General features: G+C 41.6%; 1 protein-coding gene across 1 annotated transcript; it reads left to right on the top strand.

The window, feature by feature from the left end:
• Positions 1 to 557: 557 nt before the first annotated feature.
• On the top strand, positions 558 to 22,794 carry LOC133340988 (deleted in malignant brain tumors 1 protein-like). The gene is made up of 23 exons (XM_061549557.1): positions 558 to 572; positions 2,199 to 2,216; positions 3,102 to 3,116; positions 4,513 to 4,530; positions 5,409 to 5,426; positions 6,649 to 6,678; positions 7,356 to 7,475; positions 8,257 to 8,271; positions 9,189 to 9,206; positions 9,722 to 9,739; positions 10,456 to 10,575; positions 11,199 to 11,210; positions 11,509 to 11,535; positions 12,281 to 12,592; positions 12,736 to 12,756; positions 12,986 to 13,012; positions 14,190 to 14,377; positions 14,875 to 15,008; positions 15,861 to 15,987; positions 16,134 to 16,243; positions 16,685 to 16,781; positions 18,784 to 18,967; positions 20,120 to 22,794. The coding sequence occupies exons 14-23, from the start codon at positions 12,379 to 12,381 to the stop codon at positions 20,281 to 20,283; spliced, it is 1,266 nt and encodes a 421-aa protein (XP_061405541.1). The 5' UTR covers positions 558 to 572; positions 2,199 to 2,216; positions 3,102 to 3,116; positions 4,513 to 4,530; positions 5,409 to 5,426; positions 6,649 to 6,678; positions 7,356 to 7,475; positions 8,257 to 8,271; positions 9,189 to 9,206; positions 9,722 to 9,739; positions 10,456 to 10,575; positions 11,199 to 11,210; positions 11,509 to 11,535; positions 12,281 to 12,378; the 3' UTR covers positions 20,284 to 22,794.
• Positions 22,795 to 23,221: the final 427 nt, after the last annotated feature.

Raw genomic sequence — 23,221 nt, 5'->3', positions numbered from 1 at the left:
TCACATCGTGATTGCCGCAATGCTTAGAGCATCCCATTGCAGAACAAATCAAACAATTTTGTCACCATAACACTCCGCTGTAAGAAATTCACAACGACGAGTTCTGCAGTGCTTTACTTCCTTGCATAAGCTTTGTTCTGAGGGTCACAACATTGATGAAGAGCAGTAGTGGAATTGTCTGTGTAATTATGAGCGATGCCAAGATAGTGTCAGTCGTATAATACGTGTACTGTATTAATACTTTACCAACATACATGCATACCTTTGTGTTACAGCATGAGGCAATCGATATGGGTATTGTAGACACCCATTACCGATTGCCAAGCTTTATAAACCCGAACACGAAGGCTCTCTGTATCAGAATCAGAATCTTTATTTATCCTGAAGAAAACCGATGAGATATGAAGCTCTGTTTATGTTTGCCAAATAAAATGTGTAGTTGTGCAAAATAAACATTTGTAATATATAATTATAAAGAATATCCCGTAAAGCAGACTTAATTGATAACTGCGTTTTTTTACATTTTACATATTTTTTATCACCATTATCTTCAAAAGGGACAACTACTTCAGGTGAGACCTCCACACACAAAATGCAGGTTAAATGGACATTTAGAAAATGATTCTGGCTCCGTGCAGCGGGATGATTGATGCTTGCTAAAACAAAGCAGAGACGACTTCTGAACTTAATTCTGTACAGAACAGGTACACGTTCAACCATTTACAAACTCGGGGTTCATTTATCTACTTAAGGGGCACAGGTTGAGTATCCAAGTGGAAATAAGGGATAGTCTAACCGTAAAAATATCGATAACGTTGTTGTGCTACTAATTACTTTCACATTTAACAGTTATCCAAACCAAATTTTAAATTTTTGTCGGCAATGCCTAGATTTTTCTGGATGATAGATGTTATAATCCTGGATTAGAGTCCATTCAGCATATCTCTCCGCAGTCATTTCTTTAGATAAAAATATATTGTGAAAGTGCATCCTAAAAATGGCGTGACAGCACCTTCCAAACCCCTACCCTCATTCACACTCATTTCATGCTGGCAGCTGAGCAATCCACTCTCACGTAAAGGCTCACCAGTCTGAGGTCCTTACACTGGCCAGCTTCTGATAGTTGGAGCAAAGTAGTTCCAGTAAAAGTTGAGTACATGCATCAGCTTCTGTTGTGGTTTTTATCTTTACTTTCATACTTAAAATGAAGGGGATAGCGGAGAGGAATTATTGCACTTGATTATATTATCAGTTGTTTGGGCACGATGCCTGGTGCCCTCTCCTACTTAGCTTAGATGTATCATCCATCGTTACATTGTGATTGCGCAATGTTTAGAGGATCCCGTTGCAGAACTGATGAAAACCATTGAAATCACCGTAACACTCCGCTGTAATAAATGCATGAAGATTATTTCTGCTGTACATTACTTCCTTGCATTAGCTCTGTTCTTAGGGTCACAACATTGAAGAGGAGCAGTAGTGGATTTCGTGTAAAACTAAGGGTATGCTCATTGAATGTTAAGATGGTGCCAGTCATATATGCCTGTATTCCTACTTTACCAATACCTTCATGTTATTAGGCAATCTACGTGGGTATTGAAAACACCCATGCCGATTGGCAAGCTCAGGGGTGGGTATCCTGAGGCTCTGCAGTCACATGTGGCTCTTTGGGTTCCCTCTTGCGACTCTGGCTGCCCCCTTGCAGACAGATTGTTTTGTTAATTAAGTCTTAAACATAATTTAGCGAAATATAATTGAATACATTTGGCAGGGAAGGAGTCACAATGGAATGTCTTGGTGCCAACAATATACAGCCAAACTGTATTGTTAAAAGGTAAAAAATAATAATTAGACGCAGTTGATATCCATCACCTGTTTTGTTTGTCAGAATTTGTAATCTGATGTATATCTGCTGTGTTTGTGTATAAGTATCTCTGCGTGTGATGTGGATCTCAAACTATTTTGGTGAAAGACAAAAAACAAAACATGGCTCTTCTTTGAAAGGTTGCTGACCGCTGCCATAGCTTGATAAACCCGAACACAATTAGTTCCACGCATGTTTGGCAAGTGAAATGTGTAGTTGTGTACGAGGACATACATTCAAAATATTAGAAAATTACGAAGAATATCCCACGAAGCAAACTTCATTGATAACTGCGTATTTTTATGTTCATTTTACATGTTTTCATCACCATCAGAAGTGTTGACTAATCCAGGTGAGACCTTCCACACATGATACAGATTGAATGGACATTTAGAAGCAGGGATTGTTATGGGCGCAATAGTCGGAGAAAACTGATGGAGAACTAATACAAGTATTTAATGACTGTAAACACTCCGCTGTAAGAAATTCCTAATCATGATTTCTGCAATTCTGTACTTTCCTTGCATAAGCTATGTTCTTAGGGTAACAACATTGATAATGAGCAGTAGTGTACTTCGCAGCTGTTAAGATAGGTAGCAGTCATTTTAATGCCTGTATTCATACTTTACCAATGCCTTGATGTTATTAGGTAATCAACACGGGTATTGAAAACAACCATGCCGATTGCCTAGCTCAGGGGTGGGCAGCCTGCGGCTCTTTGGCTTCCTCAATGCGGCTCTTTGGCTGCTCCCTTGCAGGCAGATTTTTAAAGTGTAATATTGAACGTAATTTAACGTAAAGATAATTTATTAAATTTGGCAGGGAATGGGTCACTACGGAATGTCTTGGTGCCAACAAAATGTACAGTCAAATTGTAATGTTAAAGAATAACTTAAGGAAGAAAACAAAAGACGCAGTTTATTCCATCACCTATTCAAGTCAGAACTTGTAATCTGCTAAATACTTGCTGTGTTTGTGTACACGTATCTCTACGTGACATGCAGCTCTCAAACTATTTTGGTTAAACACAAAAACCAAGGTTGCCGACCCCTGCCCTAGCGTCATAAACCCTAACATAATTAGCTCCGCGCATGTTTGGCAAATGAAATGTGTAGTTGTGTACAAGGGATACATTTGAATTATTAGGTATTTATGGAGAATGTCCCACAAAGCAGACTTCATTGATAACTGTATATTTGTATTTGTTCATTTTACATGTTTTCATCACCATCATAAGTGTCGACTACTCCAGGTGAGACCTTCCACACACGATGCAGGTTGAATGGACATTTGGAAGCAAGGATTGTTATGGGCGCCATACTCGGAGAAACCTGATGGAGAACTAATAAAACCTATTAAATGCCCGTAACATTTCGCTGTAAGAAATTAATAACGATGCGTTATGCAGTGCTTTATTTTATTGCATAAGTACTCTCAGGTTCTTTCGGTAAAGTCATGTAGATAGAAACATTGATAAAAAGAAAACACGACGTTTCGGTCGCAACACAAGCAGCCGTCTTCAGGTGAGAACAAAGACGGTCGCTTGTGTTGCGACCGAAAATGTCGTGTTTTCTTTGATTATTTTTTCTATCTACGTGACTTTACCGAAAGAACCAGAGAGTATGGATTCCTGCAGTCAGCGAAAGCTTCAAATCAAGATTCCTTGCATAAGCTATGTTCTTAGGATAACAACATTGAAGAGGAGCAGTCAGGGCCGGATTGAGATGTTGTAGGCCCCTGGGCTACAGCTACTGTGAGGCCCCCAGTAATATTTTTAAACGGGAAAACAAAAGTTGAATAGAAATATAATTACTTTTACAAGGCTAACAAAAAATAATATTCAGCATTCACAAGTGAAACAACTTTTCACTTCATCTCTGGAGGCCGCTACAGCTGGTGGAGGCCCCTGGGCTGCAGCCCCTCAAGCCTCGTGCCATAATCCGGCCCTGGGAGCGGTAGTGGACTTCGTGTAAATTGAAGGGTATGCCCATTGAATGTTAAGATGGTGCCAATCATATAATGCATGTATTCATACTCTACCAATACCTTCATGTTTTTAGGCAATCAACATGGTTATTGAAAACACTCATGCCGATTGCCTCGCCCAGGGGTGGGCAGCCTGCAGCTCTTTGGCTTCCCACTTGTGGCTCTTTGGCTGCCCCTTGCAGGCAGATTATTCTAAATAAAATCTTAAACGTAATTTAACGTAAAGATAATGGATTAAATTTGGCAGGAAATGAGTCACTATGGAATGTCTTAGGTGCTAACAAAATGTATAGTCAAACTGTATTGTTAAATAATCACTTAAGGGGGAAAACATTTACGCAGTTTAAGTCAGAATTTGTCATCTGCTATATACTTGCTGTATTTGTGTACAAGTATCTCTGCGTGTAATGCGGCTCTCAAACTATTTTAGTGAAAGACAAAACCCCAAAACGGCTCTTCTTTGAAAGGTTGCCGACCCCTGCCATAGCTTCATAAACCCGAACACAATTAGCTCTGTGCATGTTTGGCAAGTGAAATGTGTAATTGTGCACAAGGCATACATGTGCAATATTAGGGAATTATGAAGAATATCCCATGAAGCAGAATTAATTGATAACTGTATGTTTTTAATTGTTCATTTCACATGTTTTCGTCACCATCAGAAGTATCGACTACTCCAGGTGAGACCTTACACACACGATGCAGGTTGAATGGACATTTGGAAGCAAGGATTGTTATGGGCGCCATACTCGGAGAAACCTGATGGAGAACTAATAAAACCATTAAATGACATTAAGACGCCGCTGTAATAAATTCTAATGATGATTTCTGCAGTGCTTTATTTTCTTGCATAAGCTATGTTCTTAGGGTAACAACATTGATAAGGAGCAGTAGTGTACTTCGCGGCTGTTAAGATGGTAGCAGTCATTTTAATGCCTGTATTATACTTTACCAATGCCTTGATGTTATTAGGTAATCAACACGGGTATTGAAAACAACCATGCCGATTGCCTAGCTCAGGGGTGGGCAGCATGCGGCCCTTTGGCTTCCCCCATGCGGCTCTTTGGCTGCCCCCTTGCAGGCAGATTTTTTAAATGTAACTATTGAACGTATTTAACGTAAAGATAATTGATTAAATTTGGCAGTGAATGGGTCACTACGGAATGTCTTAGGTGCCAACCAAATGTACAGTCAAACTGTATTGTTAAAGAATAACTTAAGGAAGAAAACAAAAGACGCAGTTTATTCCATCACCTATTCAAGTCAGACCTTGTAATCTGCTAAATACTTGCTGTGTTTGTGTACACGTATCTCTACGTGTCATGCGGCTCTCAAACTATTTTGGTTAAACACAAAAACCAAGGTTGCCGACCCCTGCCCTAGCGTCATAAACCCTAACACAATTAGCTCCGTGCATGTTTGGCAAATGAAATGTGTAGTTGTGTACAAGGGATACATTTGAATTATTAGGTTATTATGGAGAATATTCCACAAAGCAATCTTCATTCATAACTGTGTATTTGTATTTGTTCATTTTACATGTTTTCATCACCATTAGAAGTGTCGACTATTCTAGGTGAGATATTGCACACACGATGCAGGTTGAATGGACATTTGGGGGCTTGTTATGGGCGCCATACTCGGAGAAACCTGGTGGAGAACTGATAAAACCATTTAATGACCGTAACACTCCGCTGCAAGAAATTCATAACGATTTCTGAAGTGCTTTACTTCCTTGCATCAGCTGTGTTTTTAGGGTCACAACATTGAAGATGAGCAGTTGTGGACTTGTCTGTATGAATCTAAGGGTATGCCCATTGGATGTTAAGATGGTGCCAATTATGTAATGCCTGTATTCATACTTTACCAATACCTTGATGTTGTTAGGCAATCAGTATGGGTATTGAGAAACACCCATGCCCATTAGCTAGCTCAAGGGCAGGCAAGCAGCGCCTCTGGAATTGCATGCGGCTCTTTGGCTGTCCCCTAGCAGGTAGTTTTTGTTATTAAATCTTCAACATAATTTCACGTGAAGATAATTTATTACATTTGGCAGGGAACAGGTCACTATGTAGACGTTTTTATTTGTTTTTATTACCATCATCTTCGAACGTGACTATAGCTGAGACCTTGCACACACGAGGCATGTGAAAGAGACATTTTGAAAGTGATTCTGGCTCAGTGCAAAGGGATGATTTATGCTCGTTCGAAAAAGCAGGGACGACCTCTGGACTTCATTCTGTACAGGAAAGCTACACGTTACGTTCAACCATTTACAAATTAAGTATCAAAGGTGGAAGTCAGGGATAGTATATCCATTAAAATATATATCAGGTGGTTGCGCTAATTACTTTGATATTTCAACAGTTATCCAAACCAAATTTGAAGTCTTTGTAGGCACTGCCTACATATGTCTGGTGTATATAAGTTGATAGGGATGTGGTTGGAGAGCTTAAATAATAATGAAGAGTTCAAACCCTGGGTTGGAATCCATTCAGTACATATCTCCTAAGTCAATACGCTGAAAAAAATGTGTTTGCGTAGAGTATCTCGTGCAGTCATAGTCCAGTGATATGAATCCCATGGGGATGGAGAGTGTCTACCACCGACTTTGGGCCTCCATTGGAGGTGCAACAGGGAGACACGTTTACATCTATAATAAATCATCTTGTAGAGTTTTCCAAGTGCAAAGTGTTTGCTTTTGTAAATCTGATAAATGGTAAAGTATGCATGTCATTGAATGCTAATGTGTTTATGTATTTTCAATGTCTTCTGCCATTATCATCCGACTTTTGTAGATACCGTAGATACTGCGTCTACTGCTTACTGTGAGTCCTTGCATATTGCAGAAAACATGAAAATACAAATGTGGATGTGATACTTGTCGAGCTTAGTGGCTTCATGAGCCTTTGTAGTCGGGGTGCCCTGTAAAATGCATCCTCTATCGGACAGGGATATTTTATCACACGCATCTGCCATGATACTTTAATATTCAGAGATTTCCCTTTCCTTCGATAAAAAGTGGATCCCATAAATGCTGTGACAGCACCTTCCATCCCCCTATCCTCACTCACTTCCTGCTGGCAGCTGAGCAATCCACTCTCACGCAAAGGCTCACCAATCTTAGGTCCCGACACTGGCCAGCTTCGGATAATCGATGGAAAGTAGTTGCATTAAAGTTGAAGCATGTATCAACTTCCGTTGTGCTTTTCATATTTACTGTTATTTACTTCATATGAAGGGGATAGCAGAGAGGAGGAAAGATCGAATGTTATATTAGTTGTTATGGCACGATACCATGACTTAGGCCCGTAATACCTGGTGCCCTGTCTCACTTAGCTTAGAGGTCTCATCTACCTTCATATTGTGATTGCCACAATGCTTAGTAGGATCTTTATGCAGAACTATGAACACCACTGTATGACCGTCACACTCCGTTATGACATTAACCCAGTGAGACAAAACATCGGGTAGTGTGACACCATGTGTGCTCGTTTCTGTACAGCGGCGTGCCACTCGAACCCGTGTCTCAATGGCGGCACCTGCGTCGATTATTGGCACTCCCCCGGATACTACTATTGCCATTGTGACTGGAACTTCTCCGGCCACAACTGTGAATATTATGGTGAGGAAAATAACTTTTCTTCTGTTTGTTTAATACCAAACCTTAAATGTGCTCACGTAATTGTAAGCACTGCTGATGAGCTCGGAATACTTGCCACTAATGGCTGTTGGTGTGTAATTGTTTATTTAACTTGTTTTGACCTTAATCAACTAAAAGTGCATACGATGACCACAGGTAAGACCTTCCACGCATGATACAAGTCAAAGGGACGTTTAGAAGGTGATGCTGGGTCCGTGCAAGATAATTATTGATGCTTTCTAGAAGAAGCAGAGACAATGCGAGGATTTACGGGCTACTTCCACGGTCCTATTGTAATGGGCCTCGTCATGGGAGAGCCCTGCTGCAGGACTAATCAAACGACGTAACGACCGTAACACTCCGCTGTAAGACATGCATAACGATAATTTCTGTAATGCTTACTTCCTTACATCAGTTATGTTCTGAGGTTCACAAAATTAAAGAGAAGTGGATTTATAAGTGTAAATCTAAAGTAAAAGCTATTGGATGTTAAGTTGGTGCCAGTACATTGCTGTATTCATACTTTACCAATACCTTATGTTATTAGGTAATCGGCATGGGTGTCTTCAATACCCATGCCGATTGCCTAGCTTCATAAACCCAAACACTAAGGCTCTGTGTATGTTTACCAGGTCAAATGTGTAATGCACAAGGCATACATATGTAATCTATGAAGGATATCCCACGAAGTAGACTTCATTAATAACTGCGTAATGTTTTATTTGTATATTTTACATGTTTTCATCACCATTATCTTCAAAAGTGCCAACTACTCCAGGTGAGACCTATACACACGATGCAGGTTAAATGGACATTGAGAAGGTGATTCTGGCTCAGTGCAAGGGAATGATTGATGCTTGCATTTACAAGCACATTTCTTACATTGACAAGCTAATCTCTCACAATATAATGGCCACCCCCACAGCTTCGTTTTTCAAGATTTACCCAATCTTATTACACAGACACGATTTCAACTGAGAAGATGGGTACAAACTAAGCAATCATTGGAAGGACTGTTATTAACCAGGTTAGGTCATAACTGGCTGTGATGTTCTCTCCCTACCTACCTATGTTAGCAGTTATTTTCAACTTTCTAAGTTACATTCACTAACACATCCACCGTTAGCTGTATTAGTAAATGGCGGCTTGACATCCTTTTCTACCTCCATGTGGTGATGCTCTTGCCGAGCTCTCTCCGAGCTTACATTTACATGCAAATCTCTAACATTGACATGCTAATCCCTCACAATACAATGGCCACCCCCACAGCTTCGTTTGTCAAGTATTACCCCATCTTACATTTACATACAGATTTCATCTCTAGCCCCTCCCACTGACCCTTGGGCTACACCCATCCTAAACTTTTATAACTCCTTACCTTAGCAGCGCTCCCACCATGTATTCCCAGCAGCTCTCCCGCGATATTTCTCACCTAATGACGATTGCTTGTGTTGTGATCGAAACATTCGTGATATTGTTATTATTTGTTTTTATCTACGTGGCTTTACCGAAAGACCCAAGAATATGAAACCCTAACACAATTAGCTCCGCATGTTTGGCAAGTGAAATGTGTAGTTGTGTACAAGGTATACATTTGTAATATTAGGTAATTATGAAGAATATCTCACAAAGCAGACTTCATTGACAAATGCGTATTTTTTATTTGTTAATTTTACATGTTTTCATCACCATCAGAAGTGTCGACTACTCCAGGTGAGACATTCCACACACGATGCAAGTTGAATGAACATTTGGATGCAGGGCTTGTTATGGGCGCCATACTCGAACAAACCTGATGGAGAACTAATAAAACCAGTTTGTGACCGTAAAACTTCGCTGTAAGAAAGATAGAACGATGAGTTCTGCAGTGATTTAGTTATTTTTATCAGCTATGTTTTGAGGGTCACAACAATGAAGAGGAGCACAAGTAGATTTGTCCGTGTAAATCTTAAGGGTCATGGGTAATGGATGTTAAGATGTTACTCGTCACAGAAGACCCATATTAAAACGTACCTGTTTTTTTCTATTACTGGAAAATGCTTATGCTGCTAATTGCCTGGTTTATTAAAAGCTGACACTACGGCTCTATTTTGCAAAGTAAAATGTGTAGTTGTGCATAAAACTGCATTTGTAATATTAGGTAATAATACCAATCCTATTGATGAAACGTCATAACTACATATTTTGTGTTTGAATGTTTTACATATTTTCATCACCATCCGCTGCAGCCATTACTACTACTACATGTGAGACTTTGCACACTTTACTCATTCATGAGGAACCTTAAGAAAGTGATGACGGCTCAGCTCGTCTTCACCTGAAGACGATTTCTTCTGTTGCGATCGAAACGTCATGATCTATTATTTTCTATTTACGTGACTTGACCGAAACACCCAAAAAGTATGAATTCCTGCAGTCACGAAAGCTTTAAATCAACGTTTTATATATTTTAGCCAATGATAACAAAATTTGCATTTCACACTGGACTAAAACCATTGTACAGATTCCATTGATCATAATATATTTGGGCCCTAGTCACCTCTTGATTAAACACGGGTCATTTTGTGCAAAATTTGGGGAAAAACCTTCATGTCCTTTTGACCAGTAAAGGAGTAAATCCAGACTTGTTCTCACATACATACATTCATTCATTTGTTTTGGTTGTTGCAAAATATATCAACAGATTTGGCTACAAGAGTTTCCAATGCAGGAAAAAGAGACCCAACAACACTTTTTTTATTTTAATCAATTAAATGAGAATAAGAATGTATTTCACCACTGTAAAACATTATATAAAAAAGGTGATCATCGTCCCACACTTGTTTGAGCATGGAGGTACTTCGACTCAACTAGATGTTTGAACTTGAATATGGGATTACCCCATTATATATTATGATTTTGTGAGCCAATGCTAACAAGGTGGGGGTTTTCAAAAAAAATGTGATGTCTGTGCTGAATGCAGCTGGCCAGTGTGCGTCCGACCAGTTCCAATGTGCAAACGGATACGAGTGCATTTTTGGACACTGGTATTGCGACGTCATCGTTGACTGCAGTGATGGTTCGGACGAATACAACTGCCCTGGTGCGTCCCACTCCCCATGAGCACTCCCTTGAGCACGTGGCACTCTTCCTTTATAGAGGCAATATTGTGCCCACGCTCACTCCTCGCAGTTAGGCACTGGTTGAATTTTCTGCACGACCGATGTGCACTGATACGATTTCTGTGTTTTCATCAGGTTGACATTGCGTTAGGCCTACTTCCACATTATGCAGTGCAGACTTTTCAGCACACATGAGAAGACCTAGCACTCTTAATTTCATGCAAAACTGCCGCCTCAAGGGGTCCCTATATATTGTGTTGAGTGTCACACTCATTGTATCTTATCGACTACCTTTATCTCTGCGCATGCGTGCTCGCTTCATTGCGTGGTTTGAACTGTAACGTTAGCATCACTCGTTAAATACTAACCAAGGAAAAACGCATATTCGAAAGTCACAATTATCTAACCTTCAAACTCATCTTGGGCAGCTCAGGATACCAGACTATTTACAATGGTGTTTAAGGTTAACATGCACTTTTAGTTCTAAACATGTTTTGAAACTAAACGTGAATGAAACTTGTTTTGCGCAGGTGGTTATTGGTTGTGTATTCACCGCGTGCTTGTACCTCTCTCTTCCACATGTCTTCTATGCCACGCGGAGCAGGTTCAACACCTGGTAAGATATGGTTTTATTCACCAATGCTATGGCAGTGCTCGTGGTAGTAGTTGTCAAAGTAATAATACGCACATTTATTTGTCCAGTGCCAAATATCACAATGTATCAAGACAGAGGAGGGCTGTGGCGATTGCTCCAAACAAATTGTACATAAAGAAAACGAGCAAAAAAAAGTAATTGATTCTCAGATCATTTTGCAAAACCTGAATTGTGACAATTCACCCAATTGCGGGAAACAAGTAAATCAACACATGGCAAGTGCTTATGCAAATTATTGATTTTTGTTTTTATTTTACAGGATACACATCCACATCAAGCTACCAAAGTAAGACTCATATTACTGACTCGTAGTTCTAGAAAGAGGTATTATCTCTATGATTGCAGTTCCATCATCATCAGTCAAATATGACAGCTTATTAGCAACGATGGAGTCGAACACATTTACACAACGGTCCTTTTCCTTTATTCAGTATTACTTATTCGTCCATTCTCAATCATGTTCTAGAATGGTTATTACCACTGCACCTACCCACCTGAGGGCAGTGTTCCTTGCTTAATAGTGTGTATCCCCCTTGCTCAAGTGAATAATGGGGCAAATATTAACTCTCTGTCGGCAACCTTCAGGCGGAGATGTCAGCTTGCAAAGATTACCGCTATGTCTTCGACAAGATCGACTCAGCCAGAATGGGCATTAATGTAAAATATAAAGATACAAACAAACAAAGCATTTCCAGTTCTCATTCACGTAAATGTAAGGTACAGTAAGCTAAGGACGCACATTATAAATAACAATTTCATCAGAAGAAAACACGCTAAAATGTAATGACAATGAGTGAGAATGGATTGCTGGGGATGGGTGTTTTTAAAATAGTAGATACAGTAGGATGCATTAATGAACAAAACCACAAAACACACGCGCACAGCCAATGTGACTTCAGATGGCTCTGTGGTTCAGAGGTCAAGTCCGCCGGGGTCGGATCCACGTTTGAGCCGGCAAGTGAACAGCCCGGGTCCCCAATAACTTTGGTCCTTCCCTTAATTGAGACAACTCCGTCTGGTGTGCCCACCAGATGTTCCGGTCCGGGTGGTCGCGGGTGGCTGGTGTGAGGGCCGCGTGGAGGTGTTCTACGGAGGCTCGTGGGGCACTGTGTGCGACGACAACTGGGACATGCACGACGCGGAGGTCGTGTGTCGCCAGCTGGGCTGTGGCCATGCTGTGTACGCCCTGCAAGCAGCACACTATGGGCAGGGCAGCGGCCCGATCTGGCTGGATGGCATTAGTTGCTCTGGCTACGAATCTGAGCTCTCCCACTGCAGACACCATGGATGGGGTAGTCATAACTGTGGACATTCAGAAGACTCTTCCGTCGTATGCTCACACGGTAATTTGTATTCATTTACTGTCGCCAAATATCGCAGTGCAATAATTTTCCGTGCGATTTGCCCTTCGGACACCCAGTCGATAATACTGTAAATTAACTTTTTGTCTTTCAAATGTGTTCATCATCATCGTCAATTGGAGCAGCTGCCTCTGCATCTACCACAGGTAAAACATCTCCCACATCCTGACCGTGGTTTGTTATTTCGCCAAGCACCTCCACTGTGAACACTTCAGCCATTTCGGTGTTGTTTTGTACTGGTCACAAAAACTATAGTCTTTGATTCATGCAAAGTCTGTCTGATCCATAACTGGTAACATTCATTTTCATAATCAAATGTTTTCCCATGAATGTAAATGTCGTACATTAATGTTCATAACTTTGTTTATCTCCTAGTTAACTATTGGTCTACAACACCATCATGTAAGTTTATGTACAGCATATATAGCATACATTGCACACATACTGCTTTTACATATATAAAGACAAATATCCCTCATATATCTCGATTTGAAGCTTTCGTGACTGTAGGAATCCATACTCTTTGGTTCTTTCGATAAAGTCACGTAGGTAGAAATAAAATTAAATAAAACAAATCACGACGTTTCGATCGTAACCTCTTGCTACGGCAGCTCTCTCGCCTACTTCAGCATTTTCTTGCTGTGGTTGCTCCACCTGATGAAGATTGCTTGTGTTGCAATCAAGACGTCGTGATTTGTTTAATTGTATTTCTACCTACACGACTTTACCGAAAGAACCAAAGAGTATCCCTCATATAGCCTAAACAGAATGTTGGGTAAGTGCTGTTAGTGAGCACCAATGAAGGTTGGCACGGCACACGTGGGGATGGGTGGCCAGCACCACGCGCAGCTGCCTTTGTCTCCCAAGTGGCGATGTTTACACACTGCACCAGATACTCATTTGAGGCTGAGTCGACCTAGGGGAGGCTCAGTTTAAATTATTGCTCTCACTGGCATTGGTAGCCGTGAGTGGGAATTGAAATTGAGTCACTGAGTTCATAGCACAGCATGCAAAAAATATATAGAGACACACATAATTACATATAAAGCATATGCTCATTAAGGTGTACTTTTGTGTGCATATGCAAATGTAACCTTATAGCGGTGTGTGGTTAAAGGCTGAAAGTTCTTAAAGATTTTTACTACGCCGTAATGGCAATTTGGAGGGGTGGTGTGAGCAGAACAACATATGTGTAACCGTTTTAAATGTGACTTGAAGATGACAACCCAGAGAGACATGCGCATATTCTAAGGGGAACGTGCACAGGATTGCACAGGGACTCGGAGAGATTTCTTGAGCCCAATGTGATGTAGAGAGCACCACCACACGGCAGACATTTTGGGTCGGATACTGAACATCTGTGAAAGAGAGCTTTATAGCTCATTGGATTCCTCAAGGATAAATATTGCGATACCGATGACCCTCTCGCGTTGATCACCATGCATATAGGTATCGAACCCATGTCACGGGATTGTAATGCTTTGCCCGCTCCCCATTAACGCTGTGCCCCTAGGATGACGAGCACACTGACTCGCTTGTACACGAACCAACAATAAACGTTACACATGCGCGTTCACAGACAATCTGTCAAAGCAGTTCCACTGCGATTCGCATTCCATGGAGCTGCTCATTCCCCTGAGTGAGATCTCATCACGCGGGCTATCCGTGTACGACATCCACCTTCAGGACCCATCGTGCCACGCCATAGTGTACGGCCAATACGCCCGGCTCCTAGCACCGCTCAACGGCTGCGGCTCAAGGACGGAGGTAAGAGCAGGGCAATAGAGCAAGAGCCTGGGGCTAGAAAGTTCACGAGCTACGGCTTAACTGTTAATCAGTGGCGGTGCATCGTGGTTAGAAAGTGTTTTGTTACATTATCAACAGTGTTGAGGCAGGGAAATGCAGGAGTTGATATTGGTTTCTGTACACTAAACCACGCAAATTCAATTACCTTCCTTATCCAGGATCCCAACTTTATATGCTAAATAACTAAATGTAAACTCGGAAAAAGTGAGATAAAACGTTTACAACAACAGACAGCTCAATAAAATACGTTTAATAGACATTGCTAGCGATTCATATCAACTGGATTTCTAAGCACAAGTAATAATATAATTGGTGGTAGCTATCGTGTTCTGGCACAAACATGAGCCACACAGCCACTCCGAAATGTTTACCGACATATATGAATCTGTCGCCATCACTATTAACTCCGATTAAATACGTTTTTAACCCAGGCTAGCTTTTTTCATTTATTTTTACAGACGAATGGCGACACTATCGTCTACATCAACACGGCGTACGGCTACGCGGCTCCAAATGGCGCGAAGCGGCTGCGGGTCCCCATGCTCTGCTACATGGGATCGAGTGGCCGTGTTCAGGCTAGCTTCACCCCCAGGTTGGTACAGCACTGGTTGCCCGCTCAAAGGCGTTCAAGCCAGTCCCGTGGGTTCAATGAATCTCTCTTGGATTCAAAGCTCTCTCCTGCCTCGCAACTCACTCGCATGCACATTTATTGCACAATTGTCCTCGAGATTTTCCTAGGCCTCACACCTGTTTTCTGTCCCTGCCCTTAGCTTTCACCACACTGCTGACAACCCCTATGGTCCCTCCATTCCATCAACATCTGTTTCCTCTATAACTCCGGTGTCAATGTCCTATCATTGGGTAGTAATATTGGTCGCGAAAGCTACGTGTTAAACATTGGGTAGTTGTTTCTGATTTTACTATGCTGTCTCATGTCTAGAACTACACCCCACATCGTCTTCACTGCCACTTTTCTCCCACGGTTTTGTCAAAAAAATGTTGTTCTAGGTTTTCTGGCATCAAAAGTAGTTATTATTGTACAGGTGAATACAATATAAAGATCAACATCAAGCAGCCAGAAGGTAAAAAACATACCACCTGCCGTGACCAAACACGCCACATTACTGCTATTGTTTTTATAGAAGTGGAAAACATTCGAAATATATACAAATAACAATATCCAAGACACAACGTTTCTTAATCATAAACTATAAAATCCTGGACCGAGGCAAAAGTGATACTCTGAGAAAGTCAAACGTTATGGAGGAGCAGGCCCCATGATGAGAATGTGAAATTAGCTCAGGGCCACCACCAGAGACAATTGCCTGTTCAGCCAGCTGGGCATGACTTTTTTTGAGTGACTGTATTTAAATAAACATTCCACGGATTTCCTATAATTTATTAATTATCTGCGGATTTCTATGGATGCTCCTTCTTGCTTCAGGGTACAGGACATGGTGAGCACGGGCTCCTATGAGCTACAGGTGCACTTCTACACAAACCAATTCTTCCACCAGCCCGTCTACTCCTACCCATACGACGTGGAGCTGGGAAACCCGCTCTATGCTGAGGTGAGGGCAGGAGAAGGGCTGAGGTTGAGAACTGGCATTGGAAGATGGGGGGCATCACTGAGCGGAGGGAAGAGGCGGCAGCAGTGGGTAGAGGGACGTTAGCGTGATTCCACTGCCGACGATGAACGGCGTTGTTTCTCTGGCAGGTGACGCTGACCTCTGTGGCCTGGGACCTGCAGCTCTTCCTGGAGACGTGCAAGGTATCGCCCTACCCGGGGGCACCGGACAGCGCCTCCTTTTTCCTGCTTCAGAACGGGTGCGTGTCGATAAGGATTTACCGTGCAGTTGACTTCTAATAGAATTTGGTGTGCTATTTATAATTTTTGTTGAGCTGCTTTCGCCAACATAATCAGTTCCTGATTACTTGACGTTTTAGAAATTATTTTCTCGTATAATTCATAATTGGGTTTATTTTTGGTTATATTGTGGAGTTATAATGCAATTTTTTTTACTAATCAAATTTTCACGTGGGTAAATTGATTTGATTGGCTTTGTCGGGTGGTTGAGGGTGTATAGTAAAAAAAATTGCATACCTCCAGGATCTAACCCAAAAGAAACAAATTTTGATTCATAAAATTGGTCTTCAAAGCCTCCATATAAAATTAACATTGTTTGGTAATTTAAAAGTAATATAATCTTGTTACCATAAATACAGTATAAAAAATTAGAGATTACTTTTCATCGGTGGGCAATGCAGGTGCCACGTGGACCCCACGTACACCACCTACTACAGTGGCTCCAACAGCAAGCAGCGCTTCAGCTTCGTCAGTGTCGAGTTCTTCGTCGACTCGCAGGTACCATGTGCCAAGCAGCCATTTTGTTTTTGCCCTTTGTTGAAAGGCGTCCCTGCAAATTGCACCACGTGGCTTCACTTGTATGACTGCATATTATAGATATAATAAAATAAGAGGCAATATATTATGATTTAAAATAATAATGAAGAGTTGAATTGAAAAACACCCAAAGAGGACCAATCGTTAAATTCGCTGTACATTTTTGGTTAAACATTTAAATTAGGCGATGGTTATAAATGTGCCTATCTGACGAGGGCTGGTCCTTGCCGTAAACAAAGTTGAGTGGCCCGACTCAAATGAGGATCAGGATGACTCATCTCTGTTTCTGTCTCAGTCAGACGTGAACATCCCATATTTATACAGATAAATAATTATCAAGGTTGCATCTTCCTTCACGTATAATTGTAGCATTCTTTTAATTTTCATTCATATTTAAAAGTGATGGTGTTAATGGTGATGACAATATTTGAGAGCTCTATGAATGTCTGATTGAAAGATGAAGTTGTCCCTGGCAGGTTTACCTGGGGTGATGCTGATGAAGTAGCACACTTTAAAGCACCCGGGCCAAGTGTGTTTTCGATTTAATTGGTTTTATAAATAAAATAAATCTGAACGTTTTATAAATATAAAATCTTACACACAGCACACATCCAGCACACACAAGCAACATTCAATAAACCCTAAAAAATAAACATCAATCGGAACATATATATTACAAAAAATACACTTCATTGTACTGCATTACAAATGTCACTCTCAAAAGTAACTGTGCGGCCTACTGAAATCCCTTCTGCCCTGGAGACAACTCTGTAACAACATTGACCATTTTACACCCACAACGTCAAGTGTATTCCCCCAATAAAGCTTTAGTTGTGCTCAGTAACAACCTTCCACGCCACAAAATCTTTATAAAAGCGAACTTCCTCACCCGAGTGACAAATCATGTAATCTTTTAATGGAGGACAACACACTCTGGCCTAAGGGGCATTCTCAACATAGCCAGATGTTATACTGGCGGCTGCTCAAGTCTATGCTGTGTGGTGCACCCTACTGACCCAATGTGCTCTGCTCACTTTTCAGAGCTCGGGCAGTCAGTCAGTCATTCAACCAGGGGGCTAGATCAGAATGAGCCACTACATATATTAGCACTGTGTGTTCATTCTGGTGGTTCTCAATGACCTGCGAGATCCACCAGAAGGCTTGGACCAACACATACTACTGGTGTAATATATTGGCATGAAGTACAAGCTCTAAGTTATATGTTTGTAATGTGTGTCCCTTTAGTCAGGGATTTTTATTTGTCATGAACATATAGGCTACGAATGTGTTATATTGTTATCTGTATATTATGGGAGTGGGTATTTTGTATACCCCCGACAACGATGATATCTTTCGATTTAAAACTTTCGTGACTGCAGGGATTCATCTTCTTGGTTCTTTCGGTAAAATCACGTAGAAGGGAAGTAATAAAATAATTAAACATTATAAAATAATTCTCACGACGTTTCGGCCACAACGCAAGCAGCCGTCCTCAGGTGAAAACCAGGTCTGTCGAGGCGACAGCATTCAGACGCTGTCGCCTCGACAGACCTGGTTTCACCTGAGGACGGCTGCTTGCGTTGTGGCCGAAACGTCGTGAGAATTATTTTATTATGTTTTATAATTTTTATTATTTTATTACTTCCCTTCTACGTGACTTTACCGAAAGAACCAAGAAAACGATGATATCGTTCATGCAAGGTGTGCCTGCAGTGATGACAATGATGGAGGCGATGATGTGCTTCCCTGGCAGGTGTACCTCGAGTGATGATGATGTGGTTTCTGGCAGGTGTACCTCGAGTGATGATGATGTGGTTTCTGGCAGGTGTGCCTTGAGTGATGATGTGATCCGTGGCAGGTGTGCCTGGAGTGATGACGATGATGGTTATGACGATGATGTGATCCGTGGCAGGTGTGCCTGGAATGATGACGATGATAGTGATAACGATGATGTCCCTTGCAGGTGTACCTGGAGTGCTCAGTGCGCGTGTGCAACGTCTCGGACTGGGGCTCGCGGTGCCGTCGAGGCTGCATGCGGGGAGGGCGGGTGGCGCGAGACCTCGGAACGGTGCACGGAGATGCACGTCATGCCGAGCACTCCGTCGACCTGTCCCAGGGCCCCATCAGACTGCGCAAGACTCGTGAAGGTCAGACCCCTGGTTTCGCTGTTGCCAAAATCTCTCCAGTCCGCCAATGCATGTCCATTGAATGCTGGCAGTAGTATGAGCAGGACGTGACGTGACGTGCCGGGCAATGGTGGCGCATGTCTGTAATGCAGCATTCTGGAGGTGAGGGTTAGTGAATCATACAAAGTTGTGAAACACTCTGTGGGGGTCGAGGTTGCTATTGCCTTGTTCGCCAGGAGATGGAGGTACATCAACTGGATTAAGTTCTGTTACCATCTGTGGGGTAGTGTAACCCTCCCTTCTACTTGTGGGTTTTCTCCGGGTGCTCCGGTTTCCTTACCCATGTATAATCACTCATTAATGGAATTGGCAATATAGGGCCAGACCTTGGGCAATTGTTGGTGCTGGATCTGACTGCCATCCCATGTGTCTGTGGTTTCTCTCTGAAGGTAACACCTTTGACTCAAGGGAAAAAGTATCACGTTACAAATTTGTGACTTTTAGTTTGAAATAAAATGGTAGAAAACTGTTGTTTGCAGGTGTCCGCTTGCACAAATTAAGATGCATAGGTTGATTGTTATTTAAAACTCAACTGGTACTGGGCCGTTATGTGAATGATAACTATTTATGGCTCTGCCTTATTCAACACCTGGCTTGCCAGTGGAGGTACATTCCTGTAATTACAATTTTGGAGGAGGCGTTTGTGGCCCTTGCAGAAATCACTCTGTGCGTGAGCCGTACACACCTGGAGCGCTGCAAGGTGGCCATGATGTGGCAGCAGAGCAAGTTCGTTTTACACTTGTGTGTGATTCCTCCCCGTATGTATGGGTCTGTCCAGGGTTTTCCAATTCCCACCCAATTGCAAAACGTTCTTGCAACACCGGCTGAGCATCCCAAAGCTGAGAATGGTCTATGTGGATAAAGGGGATTTATTTATATATATACACATCGATACATATAATTTCTTCATTTAAAATGAGGACCACTTTTCAGACAATAATCATTTCATAAAACGTTGGGGAACGTGTGAGATTGTCGTAATGAAATTACTTGTTTTGTTTGTGCTGCTGCCGTCTCTGCTGCTGTTTTTGTTGCTGCTGAACTTATTGGTAATGGTGCTGTTGCTTCTGATTTTGGTATCGGTGCTGCTGTGGACCCCCCTCCCACCCATAGCCTCTCTGAAAAAGCAGGGCAGCGATGGGTTGCCCGGCTGGACAGGCATGGTGTACGCCCTGGCTGCCACCATGGCCGTCGGTGCCGTCTGTGTGATCACAGTGAAAATTTACCGCCACCGCGCTGCCAGGATCCAATACCAACCGCTCAGCACTTCATATTAATTTACAACTTACCAGGCTTAATGTTGCTTTTTAACTAATGCAAGCAACATGTAAAAGTAATTTTCATAAATGTTTTGTCAAGGGTTTCCAGTAAATACACAAAATCGTGCAGCAAGATGCACAAAACAGGAAATCAGAGTTGAAAATTGTAGCAAGTATTGACGACGTTTTACACTTCAAATACATGAGCATAACAAAGTGGCGTCTACAGAGCTAAATAAGTGAGGGCATTAATATACACTTGCCAAATGTTGCTTTAAAATTCATTGGCACAAATGTGGTGTTATGTCATCTCAAATACAATACATGTCACTCGAATCCAGTTCTCAAATAAGTCCAGTAAACTACTTGTTTGGATCTCCAGGATAACCTATATATATATACAGTAAGCCACTACATCTAACTAAAATATTTGTTTTGGTGCTAAATAATGTCATTGGAAAAATACTGAGGTGTAGAGATAAAATATAACAAATGTTGCCAAAATTATGTAATCATTTGAGTAGCTGATTTGTTTGAATTATTCTACAATAAACATGTTGCCGACTCATGTCTCCCAAGATAAAAGTACATGATTTTAAAAAAAATCGTAATAGGAGCTTAGTTGTAGTGTAGTAGATGTGGATTAGTACGCTGTGATGATCAGACAGACCTTGGGGAGTGATATCGAGAAGAAGTGTATCAATAGAGTAGTGATAGTGAAAGACACTTGACTAAAATAATTTCAAGGAATTATGAAAAAATTATGGATCTCTGGACATGACCTTGAGGCATGTTCAGACCTTCATTAGTTTGTTTTAAGTACCATGCAAACTTTGAAACTGAATCAGGCAGAGTTCCATAATTCATTCAAGAATAGACACGAAATATTAAACAATGTTTTATTTTACCAGGTAAGGCCCAATGAGCTATATAGTTCTTTTTCAGAAGCGACCTGGCCACAAATTATAGCCCAATGAATTAACTTATTACATGGACATTTATAGCAGCCAAATAATTTAAACACGTTTCTAAATGTGGAGAGAAAAACCGAGGACCCGGAGAAAAATCCACACGAACACCGGGAGAACGTACAAACTCTAAACATACAGGCGGTAGGGTCGGGATCGAACCCTAACTTTAAATGTCCTGGGATGTGACATAACTCCACACAGTGGCTGTAAATTGTCTAATCTGAGTACTTGTTTATTCTATCACGGGACTTTCTGAGATTGTGTGTGTTTTTTTAATATGTCTATTAAACCAGGTAAATGGATATTGGGTGTTTAACAAATTCAATTCGGGTTGTATTCACGATTAATTTTAATTGATTTATAAAAAAATATATATTGTTTAGGCAGGTGAAATAGAGTACTGTACTTACTTCCTGGAAATAAATACATTTAGGAAAGAAGAAAATGTCCTGAAATGTGTTAATCCCTGCTTCACTCCAGGATTGCCATAAACAGGGAGTGGTAACGCCAATTGTTGGATTAGGTTGTAAGATAAATAACATCAAGTGAACAAATACTTCACCTGTACTCACTTTACTTTACGGTAATCAGTATGGCAATTAGTAAAGGAGTGCCTTTAGAATGAGCGTCAAGGAAGCCTACAAGCAATCGGGGTTAATATGTTGTGTGGGTTAAATATTAGTGACATTTTAAAATTATTTTCTGGGATCTATAAAATGTTTGTGTGAAAATTGGTTTGGTTAGGGTTGCTCACGTGGGTGCATGGGGCTTGCAATCTACTTGGCAAAAAAGTTATTATTCCTTGTGGGCTCTGAGGATGGAACCAAGGAAAAGGGGGGGGGGGGTGTCATGGACAGTGAATCATGTGCCCCACACGTGGCAGATATCTATGGAAATAGATGTGTATTGTGTTGTTAAATGGGGTGAGGTGTCAGGCTGGGCTGGGAGCCTAACTCAAGCGGTCTGGAGATGGGAGGACATTTTGGGAAAATTCCAAAGATGTGTCAAATTTGGGATGAGGTCTAAAAATAAAAATCTAATCTTTTTATTTATCGTCGTTGTTCATGAAAATTCCATCTCACAATCGCCGAAGAATCACAGACAAGCTAGAAGGCTGCCAGGCAGTGAGCCGACGCCAACAATTGCTCTGCTGTTCTCTATATATTACGATGAGAATACCCGCACATGCGAGGGGGCAACACTATCCCATACAGAAGAAGAGATGATATCGGTTCAAACTTTGCTGTACTGAATTCTGTTGGCGAGCCAGAGTATTGCACCTTGATGCCTTCGGGAAAAGTTTTTGCAACATGTCATCCACCAACCCGCGCCTCCACAGTGCTGGACTACAGGCCACGTGCATAGCCACCACCGGCTGGCACTGGTAGCTCACAACAGCAACAGAGGTCATGTAATCAGCAATGGGCCAATTAGGTGGCAATGTGGTGACATTGGAGGGGGCTGTGGCGCATTCAGTCTGGGTCCAAACCGAATTGAGCTGGTTACCTGGGGGCTGTTCAAGCAGCATACTAAGAGCATTCGGGGCGTTCAACTATGACTTGTGGCCTGCGTGGCACGGTGCGTTGCCTCTCGTCGCACTCATCCAATGGCAGACTCCGCCTGATTCAGCTAGGTAGAAGCCTGTCCTGCCCCGCTACAGGGAGTTCTCAACCACAAGTTCTGCTTGTGCGTTACGAGAGAATGTTTACCACTTGGTTCCGCTTGACCTGTGTTTATATGATGTTGTGTAGCCAAAAAAGTGCCCACTATAATGGTAAGTTACTGATTAAAGACGTTTGCATTGCAAGGCATACGACTGGAAGTGCCATGTTGCCAGGTTACTCGATGATACGTGGAGACATGAATAAAACTAGCTATCAAGGGATGGATAAATGCTGTGCTATTACACAATTATGAAAACCACGAAAGAGCTGGTTGGAGCGCTTCTGGAAATTAAGATTTAATGTAATTATATTGCCATATAA

This window comes from Lethenteron reissneri, chromosome 2, assembly GCF_015708825.2.
Source record: "Lethenteron reissneri isolate LAM-NWPU_2019-01 chromosome 2, ASM1570882v1, whole genome shotgun sequence".
Classification (NCBI taxonomy): domain Eukaryota; kingdom Metazoa; phylum Chordata; class Hyperoartia; order Petromyzontiformes; family Petromyzontidae; genus Lethenteron; species Lethenteron reissneri.
Note: the sequence above shows the minus strand (reverse complement) of the source record. Positions and strands in the feature narration are given on the sequence as shown.